Below are 19,828 nucleotides of genomic sequence, written 5' to 3' on the forward strand. Positions count from 1 at the left end.
GCTGATGTTGGGGGTGTGGAGGTGAGGGAGCAGGCCCAGGCAGCTGTGGGCTGATGTCAGGGAAGTGGAGGCGAGAGCTGCAGGCCCAGGCAGCAGTGGGCTGATGTCGTGGGTATAGTGGCAAGGACTGCAGGCCCAGGCAGCTGTGCATCGGGGATGTTGGGGATATGGAGGCGAGGGCTGCATGCCCAGGCCCAGGCAGCTGTGGGCTGATGTTGGGGATGTGGAGGCGAGGGCTGCAGGCCCAGGCAGCTGTGGGCTGATGTTGGGGAAGTGGAGGTGAGGGCTGCAGGCCCAGGCAGCTGTGGGCTGATGTTGGGGATGTGGTGGCGAGGGCTGCAGGCCCAGGCAGCTGTGGGCTGATGTTGGGGGATGTGGAGGTGAGGGAGCAGGCCCAGGCAGCTGTGGGCTGATGTCAGGGAAGTGGAGGTGAGGGCTACAGGCTCAGGCAGCTGTGGGCTGATGTCAGGGAAGTGGATGCGAGGGCTGCAGGCCCAGGCAGCTGTGGGCTGATGTTGGGGATGTGGTGGCGAGGGCTGCAGGCCCAGGCAGCTGTGGGCTGATGTTGGGGGATGTGGAGGTGAGGGAGCAGGCCCAGGCAGCTGTGGGCTGATGTCAGGGATGTGGAGGTGAGGGCTACAGGCTCAGGCAGCTGTGGGCTGATATCAGGGAAGTGGAGGCGAGGGCTGCAGGCCCAGGCAGCTGTGGGCTGATGTTGGGGGTGTGGAGGTGAGGGAGCAGGCCCAGGCAGCTGTGGGCTGATGTCAGGGAAGTGGAGGTGAGGGCTGCAGGCCCAGGCCCAAGCAGCTGTGGGCTGATGTTGGGGGTGTGGAGGCGAGGGCTGCAGGCCCAGGCAGCTGTGGGCTGATGTTGGGGGTGTGGAGGTGAGGGAGCAGGCCCAGGCAGCTGTGGGCTGATGTCAGGGATATGGAGGCGAGGGCTGCAGGCTCAGGCCCAGGCAGCTGTGGGCTGATGTTGGGGGTGTGGAGGTGAGGGAGCAGGCCCAGGCAGCTGTGGGCTGATGTCAGGGAAGTGGAGGCGAGGGCTACAGACCCAGGCAGCTGTGGGCTGATGTCGGGGGTGTAGTGGCAAGGGCTGCAGGCCCAGGCAGCTATGGGCTAATGTCAGGGATGTGGAGGCGAGGGCTGCAGACCCAGGCCCAGGCAGCTGTGGGCTGATGTTGGGGGTGTGGAGGCGAGGGCTGCAGGCCCAGGCCCAGGCAGCTGTGGGCTGATGTTGGGGGTGTGGAGGCGAGGGCTGCAGGCCCAGGCCCAGGCAGCTGATGTCAGGGAAGTGTAGTGGCAAGGACTGCAGGCCCAGGCAGCTGTGGGCTGATATCAGGGATGTGGAGGCGAGGACAGCAGGCCCAGGCAGCTGTGGGCTGATGTTGGGGGTGTAGTGGCAATGACTGCAGGCCCAAGCAGCTGTGGGCTAATGTCAGGGATGTGGAGGCGAGGGCTGCAGACCCAGGCCCAGGCAGCTGTGGGCTGATGTCAGGGAAGTGGGGTTGAGTGCTGCAGGCCCAGGCCCAGGCAGCTGTGGGCTGATGTTGGGGGTGTAGTGGCAAGGGCTGCAGGCCCAGGCAGCTATGGGCTAATGTCAGGGATGTGGAGGCGAGGGCTGCAGACCCAGGCCCAGGCAGCTGTGGGCTGATGTTGGGGGTGTGGAGGCGAGGGCTGCAGGCCCAGGCCCAGGCAGCTGATGTCAGGGAAGTGTAGTGGCAAGGACTGCAGGCTCAGGCAGCTGTGGGCTAATGTCAGGGATGTGGAGGCGAGGGCTGCAGACCCAGGCCCAGGCAGCTGTGGGCTAATGTCAGGGATGTGGAGGCGAGGGCTGCAGACCCAGGCTCAGGCAGCTGTGGGCTGATGTCAGGGAAGTGGGGTTGAGCGCTGCAGGCCCAGGCCCAGGCAGCTCTGGGCTGATGTTGGGGGTGTGGTGGCGAGGGAGCAGGCACGGCGGCTGTGGGCTGATTGCAGTAACTCGCCGTTTCAGGTACCAAAGCAGTCAGACGCACAGCCCAGCTCTGACACGCAGAGTTGCCAGGGCGAGTGTGGGAGGAAGCTGGTGTCTTACAGGACGGATATTGTTGGTGGTGTTCCCATAATCACACCAACTCAGGTGAGCAACTCTCATTCTTAGTTAAGACACCGCAGGTTTACAGTGACACAGTACTGAGTCACTATAAAAAATGTAGATGTCACAGATAAATAACAAGTAACATTAAATGTTTCCTCTGAGCTCTTCTGTGTACTCCCCTGCCTGAAACCCAAGAATGGAAAGAGGAATTACATAGTCGATGTGACGGTAATTTCTGCTTACATCATGAATCTTTTCTAAGTCCGCAGAAATTACTACACATAATTGTTGATGACTGTAGTAGTCTGCAGTGGATTTACTATGATTTACAAATCCTGGCACCAGCATAGTAATGTAATATAGGTCAGTCCTCCAGCTGTGGTATCTGCATCCCATCCAGGTGCCGGTTTGTGTCCCGCCTCCTCCACTTCCCATCCAACTCTCTGCTTATGGCCTGGGAAAGCAGCGGAGAATGGGTTAGGTCTGTAGTCCCCTGCATCTACATGGGAGACCCAGAAAGATGCTCCAGGCTGCTGGCTCTGATCAGTTCTGGCTGTTGTGGCTGTTTGGGGAGTGAACCAGTGGATGAAATAGCTTTCTTGCTGTCTCTGCTTTCTGTAAATCTGCCTTTCAAATAAATGTAAATGCATCTTTTTAGAAATTTATAAATCCTCTGACACATAGAATTGCTTTTCCTGTTTTTCTTTTACAGATAAAGCTTTGATGAACATTTTTGTAGGTTAAACTTTCTAGACATTGTTGCTACTTTAAAAGTTTTAAATTTGTATGTATTTTATTTGGAAGGCCGATTGAGAAATAAATGTCTGATTTTCTGATTCCTGGAACTGGGCCAGACTGAAGCCAGGAGTGAAAAACGCAGTGCAGGTCGTCCCTAGGGGTGGCAGGAACCTGAAACGGTCACGTGTTGCCTCCCAGGCTGTGCATTTTACAGGAAGATGGGCTGGTGAAATGTGAGCATTCCAGTGTGTTACATGGGCAGTCCAGGTGGGAGCTTAAATGCTATGTGAAACAGCGGCTGTTCCTGTTGATTTTTTTTTTAAAGGTTCATTTTTATTTTTGAAAGGCAGAATTAGAGAGAGAGGGAGAGACAAAGAAGTCTGTAATGGGCCTGGCGCAGTAGCCTAGCAGCTGAAGTCCTCACCTTGTGTGCCTGGGATTCCCTATGGACACCAGTTCCTATCCCGGCTGCTCCATTTCCTTTCCAGCTCCCTGCTTCTGGTGTAAGGGGAAAGCAGGAGAGGATGGCCCAAAGCCTTACACTCACATGGGAGACCTAGAAGAAGCTCCTGGCTCCTGGCTTTGGGGCTTTGGATCAGCTCAGCACCGGTCATTGCAGCCACTTGGGGAGTGAACTAGTGGATGGAACATCTTTCTCTCTGTCTCTCTCTTCTTCTCTGTAAATCTGTCTTTCCAATAAAAATAAATCAGTCTTAAAAAAAAAAAGTGCATATCTGCTGATTGACTCCTCAGATGTGGCAGTTGCCAGGCTGAAGCCAGGCTGAAGCCAGCTGCTTCTGGGTCTCCCAGGTGGGTGTAGGGCCCAAGCACTTCAGATGCACACGCGGGGTGAGAGTGTTTGGGACTGCAGGTGAGGAAGGGAAGATCTGAGGAAGGGGTTTGGGCGTGCCTCTGAGCCTGGGGTGTGTATCCTAGTCATAAATATGGCTCCCCTTTTGGGGGAGACAAATTGCAAGTTACACAGTACCTTCTGTACAGCTTGAGGGGGCCAACTTCCTTGAAATCTATAAAAATATGTCAAAATAAAGGTTAATACCACTTAACAGGTTTTTTTTTTCAAAGAACTTGTAAAACAAGTAAAAATTTCTGTTTTAATCAGTGATGGGAAAGTTAGGAGTGAGTTTGTCACATTAATCTGTACTTGAAAATATGTTGGCACTCAGGATCACACCATGAGATGAAGATACGATTTGAAGCTAAGTAAGCGAAAGAATTTATTTTTTTCTTCATTTTAGAAAGAAGCAAATGAATGCGGCGAAAGTGTTGACAGGAATAATTTGAAACGGTCACAAAGCCATGTTCCGTACTTTACTCCTAAACCACATTCAGACAGTGCCATAATCAAAGCTGGGTATTGTGTAAAACAAGGAGCAGTGGTGAGTAGCTTATAAAATATGTGAAACAAGGAAAAATGAGCATGCAAATTGTTGGTTGTGTTTTGTGGAGGTCCCAAAGTGAGAGATAAGCTGGGAAGGGCCTCTGGAGGTAGAATGGCCTTTATTCCGCTCTATTTCTGTAGTCTGTGAGTGACCAGGTGAATTAATGTTACTTACCACTGTCAGTTTAATTGACTTTCTAAGAGTTTACGTTAATTTCAGGAACCTTTTCTGTTGATTTTCCCACACCTGAGAGTAGGTCAGGAAAAGAGCCCTTGGCTGGGGGAGTGGGGGACTTCGGGCCTGGGGCTGGGGAGTGGGGGACGGTGGGCCTGGGGCTGGGGGAGTGGGGGACGGCGGGCCTGGGGCGGGGGGAGTGGGGGACGGCGGGCCTGGGGCTGGGGGAGTGGGGGAGTGGGGGACGGCGGGCCTGGGGCTGGGGGAGTGGGGGAGTGGGGGACGGCGGGCCTGGGGCTGGGGGAGTGGGGGACGGCGGGCCTGGGGCTGGGGGAGTGGGGGACGGCGGGCCTGGGGCTGGGGGAGTGGGGGAGTGGGGGAGGGCGGGCCTGGGGCTGGGGGAGTGGGGGAGTGGGGGACGGCGGGCCTGGGGCTGGGGGAGTGGGGGACGGCGGGCCTGGGGCGGGGGGAGTGGGGGACGGCGGGCCTGGGGCTGGGGAGTGGGGGAGTGGGGGACGGCGGGCCTGGGGCTGGGGGAGTGGGGGAGGGCGGGCCTGGGGCTGGGGGAGTGGGGGACGGCGGGCCTGGGGCTGGGGGAGTGGGGGACGGCGGGCCGGGGGCTGGGGGAGTAGGGGACGGCGGGCCTGAGGCTGGGGGAGTAGGGGACGGGCCTGGGGCTGGGGGAGTGGGGGAGGGCGGGCCTGGGGCTGGGGGAGTGGGAGAGGGCGGGCCTGGGGCTGGGGGAGTGGGAGAGGGCGGGCCTGGGGCTGGGGGAGTGGGGGAGGGCGGGCCGGGGCTGGGGGAGTGGGGGAGGGCGGGCCTGGGGCTGGGGGAGTGGGGGAGGGCGGGCCTGGGGCTGGGGGAGTAGGGGGAGGGCGGGCCTGGGGCTGGGGGAGTGGGGGACGGCGGGCCTGGGCTGGGAAGAATGGAGCATGGCAGGGTGGGGCTGGGGAGTGGGGTTGGAGAGACGCCTTGATTGGTTTGGCATTGAGCTCACCTCCACAGAAAGCTCCATGACCTTGGGCTGCTTAATGGCTCCGGTTCTCTTGTGTAAGAAAACTCATTTTGTGCAGCCTGTCAGGGACTCTTTTTGAAAGATGTGAAGGAGAGATGAAGCCCTTGGCACTGCACTTCGTCCTTAGAACTATTCCTGCACACGAGCTCCACGATGGGAACTTGTACAGGAGTAAGCCCTGGACTGAGACTTCAGGCATTCTGACTGTGTAAACTCAATCTTGAGAATTCATGTAGAAATTAAAGTTAAGTAGCTAGTAGTTCCACAAAAACTGTACCTGAGAAAAAATATTCGTATGAAAGTCTCCCTTAAGTGTTTTTCTTTGCTGCTGTGGACGAACTTGTGCCCCAGCAGGTGCAGCTCCTTACTGTGGTTCAGTAGCACTTCTGTTCTTGCTCTTTGCTTCATGGAGGGGCGAGAGAGGGAAGTGAAGTATTTAAAAATGTGAAGTCATATGATAAAAGCACATGATGAAAACTGAAAGCCAACCTCCCAAGGTTGAATGCGGGTGTGAGGGCATTGGGTAGCCAAAGACAGAGACAAAGTATCATTTATCTCAACACCAAATGGGAAGAATGGTGCTTGGTGTCTGTGACTGGATTTGTATCAGAATAATTGAGTGGTGATTAACATCTGACATTTTTAGAAACAGAAGTCTTATGTCTGTGTTCGTTTCTGTAGATGAAAAACTGGAAGAGAAGATATTTTCAGTTGGATGAAAACACAATAGGCTACTTCAAATCTGAACTGGTATGTTGCTGTGTCATAATGTTTGAGATATGTTACATTGCAGCAAATATATGTAACTATGTGCTGTTAAAATCATTCTGTTTTTGAAAGGTGCCTGTATATGTGATGCTTTGGTTTATGGTGTTTTCCTTGAATAGAAAGGTTGTATCTTCAAAGAGGCGTTCCACCTTGGAGGATCTGAAAGCTGCCTCGCGGTTCCTCAGGGAGCAGGTGTACAAGGCGGTCTTGGACGGCAGCGGTTAACCCTTTGTATTTCTGCCTCTTCCTTGCCCACTCTCAACATTTTATTTTCTGATTTCACATAGACTCTTACATTGTTTCCTGTGAAGTGCTTTTGTGTTTTCAGAAAGTGTGATCAGAGGCTGGAATTCCCTCTTTGACTGGCATTCTTACTTGAAATACCATGAGGTGACACGAATCTTGCAATGGCTTGTTGGGTAGCTGGAATGCAATTCTGGTCCTGTGCTTGTTGTGTGGGATGTTTGAGAGGACTTTTGTTAGGAGGTACAAGGACACCACTGACCAACAGAACTGCACAGGTGGCAGTGTTCCGTGTTTCTGTGTGGCAGCTAAGCCCTGAACATATGGCTAGTACAAGTGAGGAACTCTTCCATGTTAAACCCAAGACCGATTTCTTTTTTACTGGTAGTTTCATGTCAGTAATGGCTGCTGTGTTGGACAGTGGGCCACTGAGAATAGGAAGCCATCAGTTTGAGAGTCACCTCAGGGGAAGAGGGGGCAGCCAGTGCTGCCCGGTGTGCAGGCTGGAGGTGTGCTCTTCCCTGGGCGCAGGCCGGAAGGCAGTTGGGAGAGTAGGCATCCTGGCACAGTAGGCATAGGCCTTGCCTATACTGTGCCATGGGCCTGGCCCTGGAAAACAACTTAGAAAAGATATTCAACATTCTTAATTATTACAGAGATGCAAATTAAAACTTCATTGGGTGAGCAGTATTACGTCTTAGCAGCTTAAGCTGCTGCCTGGGATGCCTGCATCTTGAATCAAAGGTTTTGGTCCCTGTGCTTCTTCCAGCCCACCTTCCTGCTGATGGACGCAGGAGGTGGCAGGTAGTGGCTGGAGTGCTGAGGGCCCTGCTCACCCACGTGCTGATGGACGCAGGAGCGGCAGGTAGTGGCTGGAGTGCTGAGGGCCCTGCCCACCCACGTGCGGATGGATGCAGGAGCGGCAGGTAGTGGCTGGAGTGCTGAGGGCCCTGCCCACCCACGTGCTGATGGACGCAGGAGGTGGCAGGTAGTGGCTGGAGTGTTGAGGGCCCTGCCCACCCACGTGCTGATGGACGCAGGAGGTGGCAGGTAATGGCTGGAGTGTTGAGGGCCCTGCCCACCCACGTGCTGATGGACGCAGGAGGCGGCAGGTAATGGCTGGAGTGTTGAGGTCCCTGCCCACCCACAAGGGAGACCCTGTTGGAGTTCTGGTCTGCCGGCTTTGGTCTGGCCCAGCTCTGGCTGTGGCAGGCATTTGGTAGTGAACTAGCAGATCCAAGACTGCTTTCCTTTCCAGCACACCTGCCTTCTACCTTTCAAATGGATAAAAATAAACACACATTAAAGAAAAATGTTAACCAAAAATGTAGGAGACCTATTTGAAGAAAACTACAAACTGCTTAAAAAAGAAATTGAACAAGACCTCGAAAGATGGAGTAACATCCCATGCTCCTGGATAGGTAAAATCAATATCATTAAAATGTCTATACTGCCAAAAGCAATATATACATTCAACACAATCCCAATCAAATTGCCCAAAACATTCTTCACAGATCTGGAAACAATGATTCAAAGGTTCATCTGGAAACACAAAAAACCACGAATAGCTAGAACCATTCTCAAGAACAGGAAGTTAGCAGGGGGAATCACAGTTCTGGACCTCTGGACATACTATAGGGCAGTGGTTATCAAAACAGCCTGGTACTGGCAAAAAAAATAGAGAAGAAGATCAATGGAGCAGAATAGAAACACCACATGGGAACCCACACAAATACAGCCAAATAATCTTTGACAAAAAGACAAACGACAACCCAAGCAAATGGGAAGGTCTGTTCTATAAATGCTGTTGGGACAACTGGTTGATAGCCTGCAGAAACAAAAAGATAGACCCACATCTCTCACCATACACTAAGATCAGATCCAAATGGATAAAAGATCTAAACCTACATCCAGAAACCTTCAAACTTTTGGAAGAAAATGTTGGAAATACTCTGCAAGATCTAGGGGTAGGTCCCTACTTCCTAAAAAGGACTCCAAAAGCAATAGAAATCGAGACCAGAATAAACAAATGGGACCTCATCAAACTAAGAAGCTTCTGTACAGCAAAGGAAACAATAAAGTAAAAAAGCAGCCCACAGAATGGGAGAAGATCTTCGCACACTGCGTAGGTGATAGAGGGCTAATCTCCAGAGTATACAAAGAAACTACGAAACAGCCAAAACACCAAAACAAACAAGCCACTCAAGAAATGGGCACGGGAAATGGGCAGACACTTCACAAAGGAACAAACCCAAATGGCAAATAAACATATGAAAAAATGCTCAAGTTCCCTGGCAATAAGGGAAATCCAAATTAAAACATCAATGAGGTACCACCTAACGCCAGTAAGACTGGCCCACATGAATAAAAGCACCAACAACACTTGTTGGCGAGGTTGCGGGGAAAAGGGATCCCTACTCCACTGCTGGTGGGGCTGCAGGCTGGTACAGCCTCTATGGCAATCACTATGGAGAATATTCAAACAACTCAAATTCAACATACTGTATGATCCGGCAATAGCACTCCTAGGAATATATCCAGAACAATTGTTTTATGAGAAACCAACATGCACTCCTATGTTCATAGCAGCACAATCAGTAATTGCAAAAACATGGAAGCAGCCAAAATGCCCATCAACAGAGGATTGGATAAGAAAGCTATGGTTCATCTACTCCATGGAATACTACTCAGCTATTAAAAAAAACAAAATGCAGTTCTTTGTGGCCAAATGGGCCAAACTGGAAACCATAATGCTAAGGGAAATGAGCCAATCCCAAAAGGTTAAATACCACATGTTTGCCTTAATTTAAGATGACACGATGTTATGTATAACATGTTATGTTAGGTTTGTTATATGTTGTGTATGGACTAAAATTGAAATGTCAATGAGGTGGTCACAGAAGGTGGTTAAGAACTCGCATTTAGTTTTAACATATTGGTTACTCATTACTATGTCAATTAATTCCATAATGATATAAATTTTTGCTGATGGTATGTTGGAGCTTTTAATTGACTGGGATGATACTCTGCTGGCTCTGTCTTCAGACCAGAGAGGGTATACCTAAGAAGCCGTTGAACTTGACTGGACAATAAGATGCTGGACTCTATGTTTGGTATATACTTGCAGTGGGGGAATCTCAACTGAACTTGAACTGTGGTTATGCAACAAGGTGGAGGAGTCCACCATGGTGGGAGGGTTTGGGGAGGGGTGGGAGAATCCAAGTACCTATGAAACTGTGTCACATAATACAATGTAATTAATGAATTAAAAATAATAAGTAAATTTAAAAAAAAAAAGAAAAAGAAAAATGTTAGGTCCCAGCACAATAGCCTAGTGGCTAAATCCTTGCCTCGCATGCCCCAGGCTCCCACATGGGTACAGTTTGTGTCCCAGCTGCTCCATTTCCCATCCACCTCCCTGTTTTTGACCTGAGAAGGCAGTCGAGGATGGCTCAAAGCCTTGAGACCCTGCACCTACGTGGGAGGCTCTGAAGAAGCTCCTGGCCCCAGGCTCTTGGCTCCTGATTGGCTCAGCTCCAGCTACTGCAACCAGTTGGGGAGTAAACCAGTGGACGGAAGATCTCGGAAGACCTTTTGTCTTTCTCTCCTTCTCTCTAAATCTGACTTTCCAATAAAATGTAAAAGATAATTTTTTTCAAAAATCTACACTGAAGCTTTACGCAGTGGCAGTATGGCAGCGGATGGATTTATCAGAGGAGTGATTAGTATTGATTGCAGATGATCCATAGAAAGCTTCTCAATTATGAGAAGGTGGCTGAGTGAAGAAGCCAGCTGTCCTCACCGCAGAAGCACTTACGAATGTCATGCTGTGAGTGGCAGTGACTGATTTCAGAGTGGGGACGAGAAAGTACAAGCCGAGACAAGTGCATCTATTTTTGCCAGAAAATAACGGAGTAGCTTGGACAGGGTGGGAAGATGTCCGTAGAGGGGTTCCCAGTGACCAAAACTTGGACAATTCATGCAAGAAATAATATTAGTAATAAATTATTTCCCATAGACAAAAATGAGTCAATGAATACATAGATGAAGTTTTCTTTGGAGTAAAACTCCAGTTTAATAATTCATGAAAGACTGTTCTGCTATAAAGAGAGCATGCGACATGACAGCTGAGTCCAAGATGTGATCCTGCGTAGAACAGTGTGCGTAGGAGGGAGGACACTGTCACGTCCATGCAGAGGTTCTGCCTCTTACTGCTGCGCTGTGAGCGTCACAAGCACAGTCCTAGGTGCTGCAGTCCAGAACAGTTTGCCCCCAACCATTTCAGCCTGGAGAAAAATGTGTTTATTCACATACACTCACATACACATGACAGGCACAGAGGGCGGGGTAACACCCCAGCAGACCAGGCACAAGCTCTGTAAGTTCTTGGTACTGTTCTGGTGTGTCTTGCATAGTCTGAAATTATTTCAAAAGGAAAATATTTTATAAAACTTCAAAAATCTATGGTTTAGTATAAAATTCTGTTATGATTTATAAAATATAAGATAATGATGTGTCTTGAGCTAATTATATTCAGTAAAATAAGGATCTAGTGTTTCATGGAATGTGTCCTACAAATATATTATTAATGAATTTTTTTGCATCCTTTTATCTTGTGTATGATGACTTAGAACCTAAGGGGAAACACTTAACATGCTTCGCCCTTGGTTTCCTCAGATGAGTACATGAACGTGTGCTGTGGCGTTGTGAGCAGCGTGAGCTAGCACTTGTAAAACCAAGCACATGCAAGCGAGGATGCCCTCATGCCTCGCTTCTCTACCTGGCTCCAGTTTCTGGCTTTGGCTGCCTGCAAATGCAGAGCCTGAGAGGCAGGGTCGGGAGTGGGGGGCTCAGGGGGCTCAGGGGGCTCAGGGGCTCAGGGGCTCAGGGGCTGGGGTCCAGTGCCCGTGTGGGAGGCCTGCACTGAGTCCCTGGCTCCCTGCTTTGCATCTCCAGCCAGCATAGGCATTTGGCCAGTGAATCAGCAGATGGGATCGGTCTGTCAGACAAATAAAATGTAATCGTATGAAGAGGTAGTAGATATGCCAGCACCGAGTTTAAGTTCAGGAAAAGTTCATGTATTATAATGTGTAAAACAACGTTAAAAGTTAAAGACGCTGGTTGGTCCCTGCACCCTAGAAATAGTACACTTGGTACACAGAGTCCATTGCAGAGGCTGTAACGGTTAATGACTTTTCCTAAGCTGTACTGCCTTTCAGGCCAGAAACCTTGTGTCAGACAGCAGTGTGTAGGTCAGACCACGTGAGTGGAGTGAGGAGTGTATAAATGCACATCACTGTCCTCGATAGGCTTCAAGAAGAAACCATCCTTTCCACATTGATTTACAGGTAAACATTTAATCCATTTTGTTTGTTGCCAGGAAAAGGAACCTCTGCGTGTGATACCGCTTAAAGAGGTTCATAAGGTCCAGGAATGCAAGCAAAGGTAAGGCCCAGCTTGGACCTCCAGCCCTGCACAGCGGACGTGGCCGTATGCTCAGTGTGCTCACAAACTGTATTTTCCTGAATTGATCCTAGGATTAAGCTTTTTTTTTTTTTTTTAATTTTAGGCGGTTTATTCCAGTGGGGCAGGAACAGGGTGGAGGGGAAGGGGAAGGGAGGCCGGAAGAAGAGGGAGGGGAAGAGCAAAGAAGAGAGCAGCCGCACCTGGGGGCCTTTTTGTCTGCCAGGTGTGGGGGGTGGGGATTGGGAGGGTTTGAGGGCAGGCCCCAAGGGATTGGCAACTACAGGTGAATGCCTAGGGATGATTGGTGAGTGGGTGGGGTTGGGGAAGGGGCTGGAAGATTGGGGATTGGGTTCTCAGGTGGAATGCAGGGTTACATCTGATTGGTGGATGGCTAGGTCGGCAGGATTAAGCTTTTTTTGTAATTGAAATATGTTAGATATTGAAATATTGTCATTTGGACTTACTTGAAAAGTAGGAAACAGAATTGGTCCTTTTTTTGAAAACTAAAAATTTGTAAATACCTTGTTAATGACAGGGAAAAAATTAGTAAGAACAACTCATGCTGCCAGGTTTGCTAAATGTGTTAGTTATTTTAGTATTTCAGTGATGCTGTGGAGTAGAACTTCATAAGAGAATGCATAAGCTGTGCAGCTGTTTATTTAAAGAAACTACAGTTAAAAACTCTGTGCTTTAAAATTGCTTATGAGCCTCTTTTAAAGCTATAAATACACAAATGAAATTTAGTGCAAAAATAAAGGATAGTTTGATTTTGTTTAATCTTTTTCATCTGTTATTGGTACAACTGTGTGATAAATAAATAAACAAAAACTATCAAATAACTACTGCAAGGTGTAATTGGATAATTTCCTTTCCTAACAGTGACATAATGATGAGGGATAACCTCTTTGAAATTGTAACAACATCACGAACTTTCTATGTGCAGGTAAGATATTGTTTAGAGAATATAGGTCCAGTCAGCTAATGCTTTTGAGATGAAATAAACACACAGAAACCTTTTGCTTCTAAGGTTTAAGAAGTATGACAGCCGTAACTCAGCAAATAATAAAACCATGTTGTGTATGGAATTATCAGGAAGTTATTTGTTCAGGAATTCTTTGTTCTGAATAGCATGAAATAGAGACAGATAATATTTGGGCAAAAAATGCTATTTTAATTGTGGTATAAGTTGTATTCCTTCCCGTGGGATTGTTGTTGGTGCACAGGCTTTAGAATCTTGATTTTCCAATATTTCCATTTGTTGGTAGTTTGTAAATATGTGTGCATGTATAAAGATTTATGTATTCTTATTTGAAAGGCGGATTTACAGAGACAGACAGACATCATGCACTGGCTCACTCCCCAGATTGCCACAGTAGCCACAGATGGGCTGATCTGAAGGCAGGAGTCTCCTCCAGGTCTCCCATGCGGGTGCAGGAGCCCAAGGCTTTGAGTCAGCCTCTGCTGCTTTCCCAGGCCACAAACAGGGAGCTGAATGGGAAGTGGAGCCATCAGGAGTAGTGTCAGCCAGTGCTAGCAGGCAGAGGATTAGCCCAGTGGGTCAGTGTGCTGGCCCCTTGTTGGTCATTGGCATTCTGTATTTGAGTTTTGTTTTTGCTTACTATATGAGTTATTATTCAGGTGTGAAGTTTCTCAAAGGAGCACCTGGAAGGTGTATATCTGGCCTAGCAGTTGATGCCTGTGTCTGTGTAAGAATACTTGGGCTAGTCGCGCAGTTCCACCTGTAGATCCTGGAGGGTGGCAGTGAGGGCTCAGTTAGCTGGGTGTTTGCCATCCACAAGAGAGACCCGGACTGAGTTCCCAGCTCTGGCTGCCTTACTTGGGAGCATTTTCTATACCTCTCAAAGAAAATAAACAGATAAATAGCAGCAACAATAACAAAGAAAATGCTTTTATGAAAGTTGTATATGCTTATTGCAGAAAAATATTAAGAAAGTAGTCATAACGTTCGCAATCAGGCAGCCATGCTGATTTTATTGTTACCTTTATTAAGTCATATCGGGTCACATGAAGTATGTTGTATTGTTGAATCCCACTGGTCTCATATACTGTGCAGTTTCCTCTCATTTCATTAAAAGGTCCCTGAGAAGCTTTCAGCACTGCCGTGTATTACATCAGGTGGATTTACACAGGCAGTTTCTTCTTACTGTTACGGAACATTTATTGTTTTGTACTTTTTCTGTGTTTAGTAATAATGGTGAGGAGAATCTTTGTACATAAATTTACCTGAATTTTTTATTTAGGGTAAGTTTCCAGATTGAGATTAACTGTCAGGTTGTGAACATGCTCCCTGGGCCATGTTGATTTTTAGGATGGTGTTGAGTCTCTTCTTTTAAAAAGTCTTCATTAGTGTCATTGGTTTAAAAATATTATCCTATATCTTTAAGATGTTTGGACTTTTAGAGACTAGAAACTGGTTAGACTTCTATTTAGAAGTAGGTCTAAATTACTTGAAATAAGAGAGTCTGGAATTTTAGGCTCTGAAAGTAAGGGTTGGTGACTCTGGATCTATTTTGGACCATGTTTTTTTTTTTTTTTTTTTAAGATTTATTTATTTTTATTACAAAGTCAGAGAGACAGAGAGGAAGATCTTCCATCTGATGATTCACTCCCCAAGTGAGCGCAACGGCCGGTGCTGTGCCAATCCTAAGCCTGGAACCTGGAACCTCTTCCAGGTCTCCCACACAGGTGCAGGGTCCCAAAGCTTTGGGCCGTCCTCGACTGCTCTCCCAGGCCACAAGCAGGGAGCTGGGTGGGAAGTGGAGCTGCCGGGATTAGAACCGGTGCCCATATGGGACCCTGGAGAGTTCAAGGTGAGCACTTTAGCCTCTAGGCCACGGCGCTGGGCCCTTGGACCATGTTTAGTCGAATTAATTTCATAGGAAGGTTTTTGAAAGTTGTATATATTTTAGTTTTATTTGAAGGCAGGTAGGCAGAGATCTGTGTGCTGCCTGTAGTAGCCCAGGCTGGAGCCTGGCACCCAGTCCTGGTCTCCCACTGCTGTTGCTTTGCACAGTCTGTGGTAGCAGGAAGCAGGACTCCCAAGCCGAGTGGGGACCTGACCACCTGTGCAGCGGTGGGCTTCTTAACCCTGTCCCAGTCACTCTGGCCATAATATGGCTTCAGAACCTCATTGGAAGCTTGGCCCAACAAGAGAATCTGATACTTTGGACTATGACTGCTAGTATTTTTCTAAGGCTTTAACATACTAATAGAAATTATCTTTAGAAAAATAATGTGTAAAATGATGTCAGAAATAGTCTTATGGCCGATTCAGTCTTGCAGTTGGTAGAAGAAAATAGGATCTTTCATTATTATTATTTCCCTTCTATTTTTTTTTCTCTCTGAAAGTTCTTATTGTTGACATTTTTGTTGTTTCTGATCTTAGAACATTTAAGTGCCAAACATTAATTTAGCCACCAAGACAGGGTTTTAAAAAGGGATATACAGGGGCTGATATTTGGCACAGTGATTTAATTGCCATTTGAAACACACCTTCTGTGTTAGAGTGCCTGGTTCAAGTCTGTCCTCCGTTTCCGACCCAGCTTCCTGCTGAGGCACGGCTGGGGAGGGCAGCTGGTACTTGCACCACTGGGCAGGCTGTTGGCTCCAGCTTGGCCCAGCCTCAGCTGTTGCAGGCATTTGGGAAATAACCAGCAAGTGAAGATCTCTGCGTCTGTCTGCCAACCTTTTAAATAAAATGAAAATTAATAAATTTTTTTCAAAGTAATGGCTAAAATATCTTGGAAATTATTATGTTAGAACAGTTTTTCTGCAGACAGTGTAAGTTACCAAGGTAAATTCATTGACTTCACGGGCGTGGAAGATGATTGGAAGAGCTGCGGAGTGAAGGGCCCCTCTGTCTTGCAGGCCGACAGCCCCGAGGAGATGCACAGCTGGATCAAGGCGGTCTCGGGCGCCATCGTGGCCCAGCGCGGGCCCGGCAGATCGGCCACTGCTGTACGTCTGCTGCTCGCTGGGGTGACGCTCCCTTGGGTCTTCCTTTCCTCCACCCCCTAATCCTTCCAGTCTCTTTCTTTCTTGAGATTTATTTGCATGTTGACATAATTCATACCAATTGGACTTGCAGAAAATAATGCATTTCTAATTTAATGCTTCTTTGTAGTGTTACGTGTCCATAGCTTTCTGTGCACTGTCTAGTGGTAAATGCACAGACAGAGCAACTGAAGAATAAAACATTTCCTTGCTTTGTTTTAGACATTCTTACTTGTTGGCAGATGTAGAGTCGGTTAATTTGTCAGATTCTCAGTGTGGTCTGTGGCCTGACTGTCTGCTGTGTGAACTCAGTCCCTTCCGTATTTATTCTCGTTTCAGCTGGGCTGTTTTTACTTACTAGTGCCGGAAGGTCACTGCACACCCGGAGCCTTGGCAGTGTTGGGTTCCCAGTTCAAGTTTTCACTATCATTTCCCGTTGGGTTAATGTGAAAGCCTGCTCTGGAACACTGCCCTGTCGTTCTGCTCAGAAGTAGTAAAAAATTTTTTTGTGTGTTTACTTGTCATGTTCACCAGGTATATTATAAGAGTTAGCTTTGGCTTTGTTAATATGTTGGCAACTGGTCTCTAATCTGAAACTATAAATTTCTGCTGAAGAAGTGAAAAATTACAAAGTGTCTTAAGATTTCATCCACAGAAAGTAGTCTAATAATTAATATGATAAAATTTTATTGTCAGGATTCCCTGTGAACGCTCAGTGCTCTGCGTCTCTACTGTTTGTCCTGGGCTAGCGCTGTGACGTTACTGTCATTTACTCATGTGCTGGCAGTGATACGTACAGCTCTGTTAACAGAAGCTCGTTTCTTATTTTAATCAGGCTGGTTATACCTCCTGGCAGGAAGTCCCTTCCATAGCTAATAGTTTTGTAACTGCAGATATCCTATGTGACTCTTCCAGCAGTCCAGCATGAGACTCTCTGCAAAAACAGTGTCTGTTGGGAAGGGCGAGTTGGCGAAGGGCGTCTGTGTTCCGTGCTTTGTGGTGGGGCGCCTTGGGCCGTCCAGCTGTGACTGTCAGCAGAACGTTCTCTTTTCCTCCCTCTGCCCAGTGTAGGGTAACTCTAACCTCGGCTTTGCACTGTGTTCCAGATGCGGCAGGCCAGAAGGCTGTCAAACCCTTGTATACAGAGGTACACTTCAAGAGCTGGCGACTGCAGCACGTATGTGGGCTCTCACGCCGACGAGCCTTCTTAGGAGAGGGCCCGGACTTACTCACTACTCACAACCCATCCTAGAAAGTTGACTTAACCAAACTGCCTGCTGCAGTTACCATAACTGATTTTGTCAACACTAACACAAACAGTTTCACTACAGTCATCCGGTTGGATATGTGTATTTACAAAAATTATAATAAAGATACAACTTACTAATGGAAAGAGACATTCAGCTAACTTCTGAAAATTAATATACTGAATTAGTACAAGGATTTTGATTCCTGCGTTTCATATATTTTTAGGTTTTCTATTTTATAACACTTGAAATGTTCCTTTGTTTAATAATATATTCAGACCCACGCATGCATATGCATTAAATAAAATATGCATTCCTATAATTTGCATGGCATTTTAGAACTCTGATAAAACTTAGCCATGTAATAGTATTTTGGTAATTTGTACTACTTTGCTATCTTCAGTAAATGTTAGTAAACTTGGACCTACGTAGCAAAACATTTGGAATGATCAAATTTAAGAATATCTTCAGATTGGATTAACTAGAAACATTATGATTAATATTCACACCTGATAATTACTTCACCATAATTTTTTAACATTAAATTTGTACCCTTTGCCAGCTTTAAAATCTTAAGCCATACAAGTATATGAGATATTCAAAAGTAAATAAATTAAGGAAAAGTTGACCTTTGCCTTTGTTGGTTGCCATGAAATTCAAGGAAGCGAAGTCTGAGTCTTCTCAAGACTACCAGACAATGTAATGTCTGAAAACTGCGGCCTTTGATTTGTGCATTTTGGATTTTTTAAATCTTTTTTTTAAATATGTGGGATAATTCCTTGTGTCAGCTGAGAATATATTCTGAAGTAAAATGATAAAACTGGTAGGCCCCTTCTTAGATCCATTTCACTTATGTTGCAATTGGAACGCCGTATTCCAGCTTAGCTTGGCTGAGTCTTGGAAAGTGTCGGAAGCTGTAAGGCTTCGGTGACAGAACTGGTTTCCTAGTGGAAATGGCCGGTGGCTGTCATTGCTTTCAGCTCACTGCTAAACCGTGCTGCCTTGGGAAGGAGCTTGCCCCTCTGTCTGCATGGCTCCTGCTTCTGCTGCCTGTGTGTTTTTCACAGAATCCAGTCTCACGCTAGTTACTGAGCTGGCGCTAGTGCTGACCGTGTCTGACTGGCACCCCTCTTTACAGGAGCATTCCACCTGTCCCACAGAAGCCAAACACACTCTCCGGCCCGCCAGGGCAGCAGCCGCCTCACATTCCACAGCCTCTCGCAGCAACTCCCTGGTCTCAAGCTTTGCCCTGGAGAAGCGGGGATTTCACGAATCTCTTGCCAAGGTCAAGCCAGGGAGCTTCAAGGTCCAGACTCTCTCTGCAAGAGAACCAGCTTCCAAAGTAGCCGAGCGAGCTCTGCTGAAACCTCTGAGTAAAAACAGTCCTCAGGAAAAGCCTTGTGACCCGGTGGACTTGGATGACGCAAGCCTTCCTGTCAGTGATGTGTGAGGTGCAGGCAGGGGGCCAGCCTGCCTCCGCGCCGCCTCCTTCCGTGAGACTTCTAGCCAAAGATGACAGAGGCCAGGTGGCTGTCCAGGTGTGGGCTCCACCCCCTCTGAGGGGTATTCTTTATGAGCTGGCGAACCAAGAATCTAGCGAGTGGCCAAACGAAATAGAATTTCTTTAAGGAAGGAAAAAAAAAAACCAACCCTAAGTGTTCCATTTCAGCTGTCTAGAGCTTGGTGTGTTACGTGGGTGGTAAAAACACATGTGTGATAATCCTGTTTGCATGGTGACTTTGAGTTTAAATGTGTAACATCTTAAGACGTTTAAAGTACTTACTAATTATTTGGGTCACTTTTTAAAATACTACTATAACTTCCTTTCAAGGTTCAGTATTTACAGATTCTTATTGGTTGATAATTACCAAATGAAATGTTGCCAGACTAAGATACCTAAACTCATGCTGTTTGTGGTGCTGTCAGATTTATACTACATTATGTGGACTCTTTTGAAATTACTTCCATTTTTGATGCCCTCAATCTCAAGGTGAGTAGTGAGTTTTTGCATAGAAGGTCTTGTCAAGCCGTCAGTCAGGATTGGGAGCTGCCCGGGGTGCAAGGAAGGGAGAGCTGGAGTTCGGACAACGGTCACTCAGACCTGTGTCTGAAGGAGGTTGGGCAGGACACACAGGAGGCACTGCTGCATTCAGTAAAAATCATCCAGAAGGAAATTGGGGGAGATCTGATTTTCTTATCAGAGTTTTGTAAATAGTTTTTATTTCTATATTTGGATCAATAAAAGACCTCAAATTTGTATGTAAAGACATAACTGCCCTGGGACGTGAATTGCTACAGCCTCTACCTTTTGTCTCTAATAGCCTGTATTCAAGTGCCTGAGTTTTCTCAACTTGTTTAGGAATGATTTGAGATGAATATGCTCAGAAGTCCTACATGATTGGCTTTAAACATTGGAGTACAATTCATTTCCAGTAGCATAATGTATTCAATAACGGTAGCATTTTATGTTACAGATGCCAGAAAGCTGGTCTCTTACTACCTGTGCAATATGTGTGTTTTAAGGAGCAAATTTGAATATACATGTAGTCATGGGAATATCACAAATACAAGCACCTCTCCTAACAATCTCTAGTGTTAGGGGTTGAGTTGTAGACCAGTTGGAGCAAATACTGTGTGTGATTAGTCTTAAGGATTTGCTTTAAAGAAAACTCTTGAAATCCACATGC

The 19,828-nt window shown here is 47.3% G+C and overlaps 1 protein-coding gene across 6 annotated transcripts in view; it reads left to right on the forward strand.

Annotated features, from left to right (window-relative positions):
• Positions 1 to 19,222, forward strand: part of PLEKHA1 (pleckstrin homology domain containing A1) — a 57,030-nt gene extending 37,808 nt beyond the window's left edge. Inside the window, exons 6-13 of one of the 6 annotated variants that reach the window (XM_058671729.1) lie at positions 1,993 to 2,118; positions 4,071 to 4,211; positions 6,085 to 6,153; positions 11,795 to 11,859; positions 12,760 to 12,823; positions 15,769 to 15,858; positions 17,001 to 17,071; positions 18,280 to 18,615. In XM_058671729.1, the coding sequence (XP_058527712.1) occupies positions 1,993 to 2,118; positions 4,071 to 4,211; positions 6,085 to 6,153; positions 11,795 to 11,859; positions 12,760 to 12,823; positions 15,769 to 15,858; positions 17,001 to 17,071; positions 18,280 to 18,487 (834 nt within the window). In that variant the 3' untranslated portion in view covers positions 18,488 to 18,615. Of the gene's footprint in view, positions 1 to 1,992; positions 2,119 to 4,070; positions 4,212 to 6,084; positions 6,154 to 11,794; positions 11,860 to 12,759; positions 12,824 to 15,768; positions 15,859 to 17,000; positions 17,106 to 18,279 lie in introns of those variants that run through there. The other 5 variants (XM_058671730.1, XM_058671728.1, XM_058671732.1 and 2 more) reach the window with 5 other exon arrangements.
• The last annotated feature ends 606 nt before the right edge of the window (positions 19,223 to 19,828 follow it).

This window comes from Ochotona princeps, chromosome 13 (assembly GCF_030435755.1).
Source record: "Ochotona princeps isolate mOchPri1 chromosome 13, mOchPri1.hap1, whole genome shotgun sequence".
In the NCBI taxonomy this organism is placed as follows: Eukaryota; Metazoa; Chordata; class Mammalia; order Lagomorpha; family Ochotonidae; genus Ochotona; species Ochotona princeps.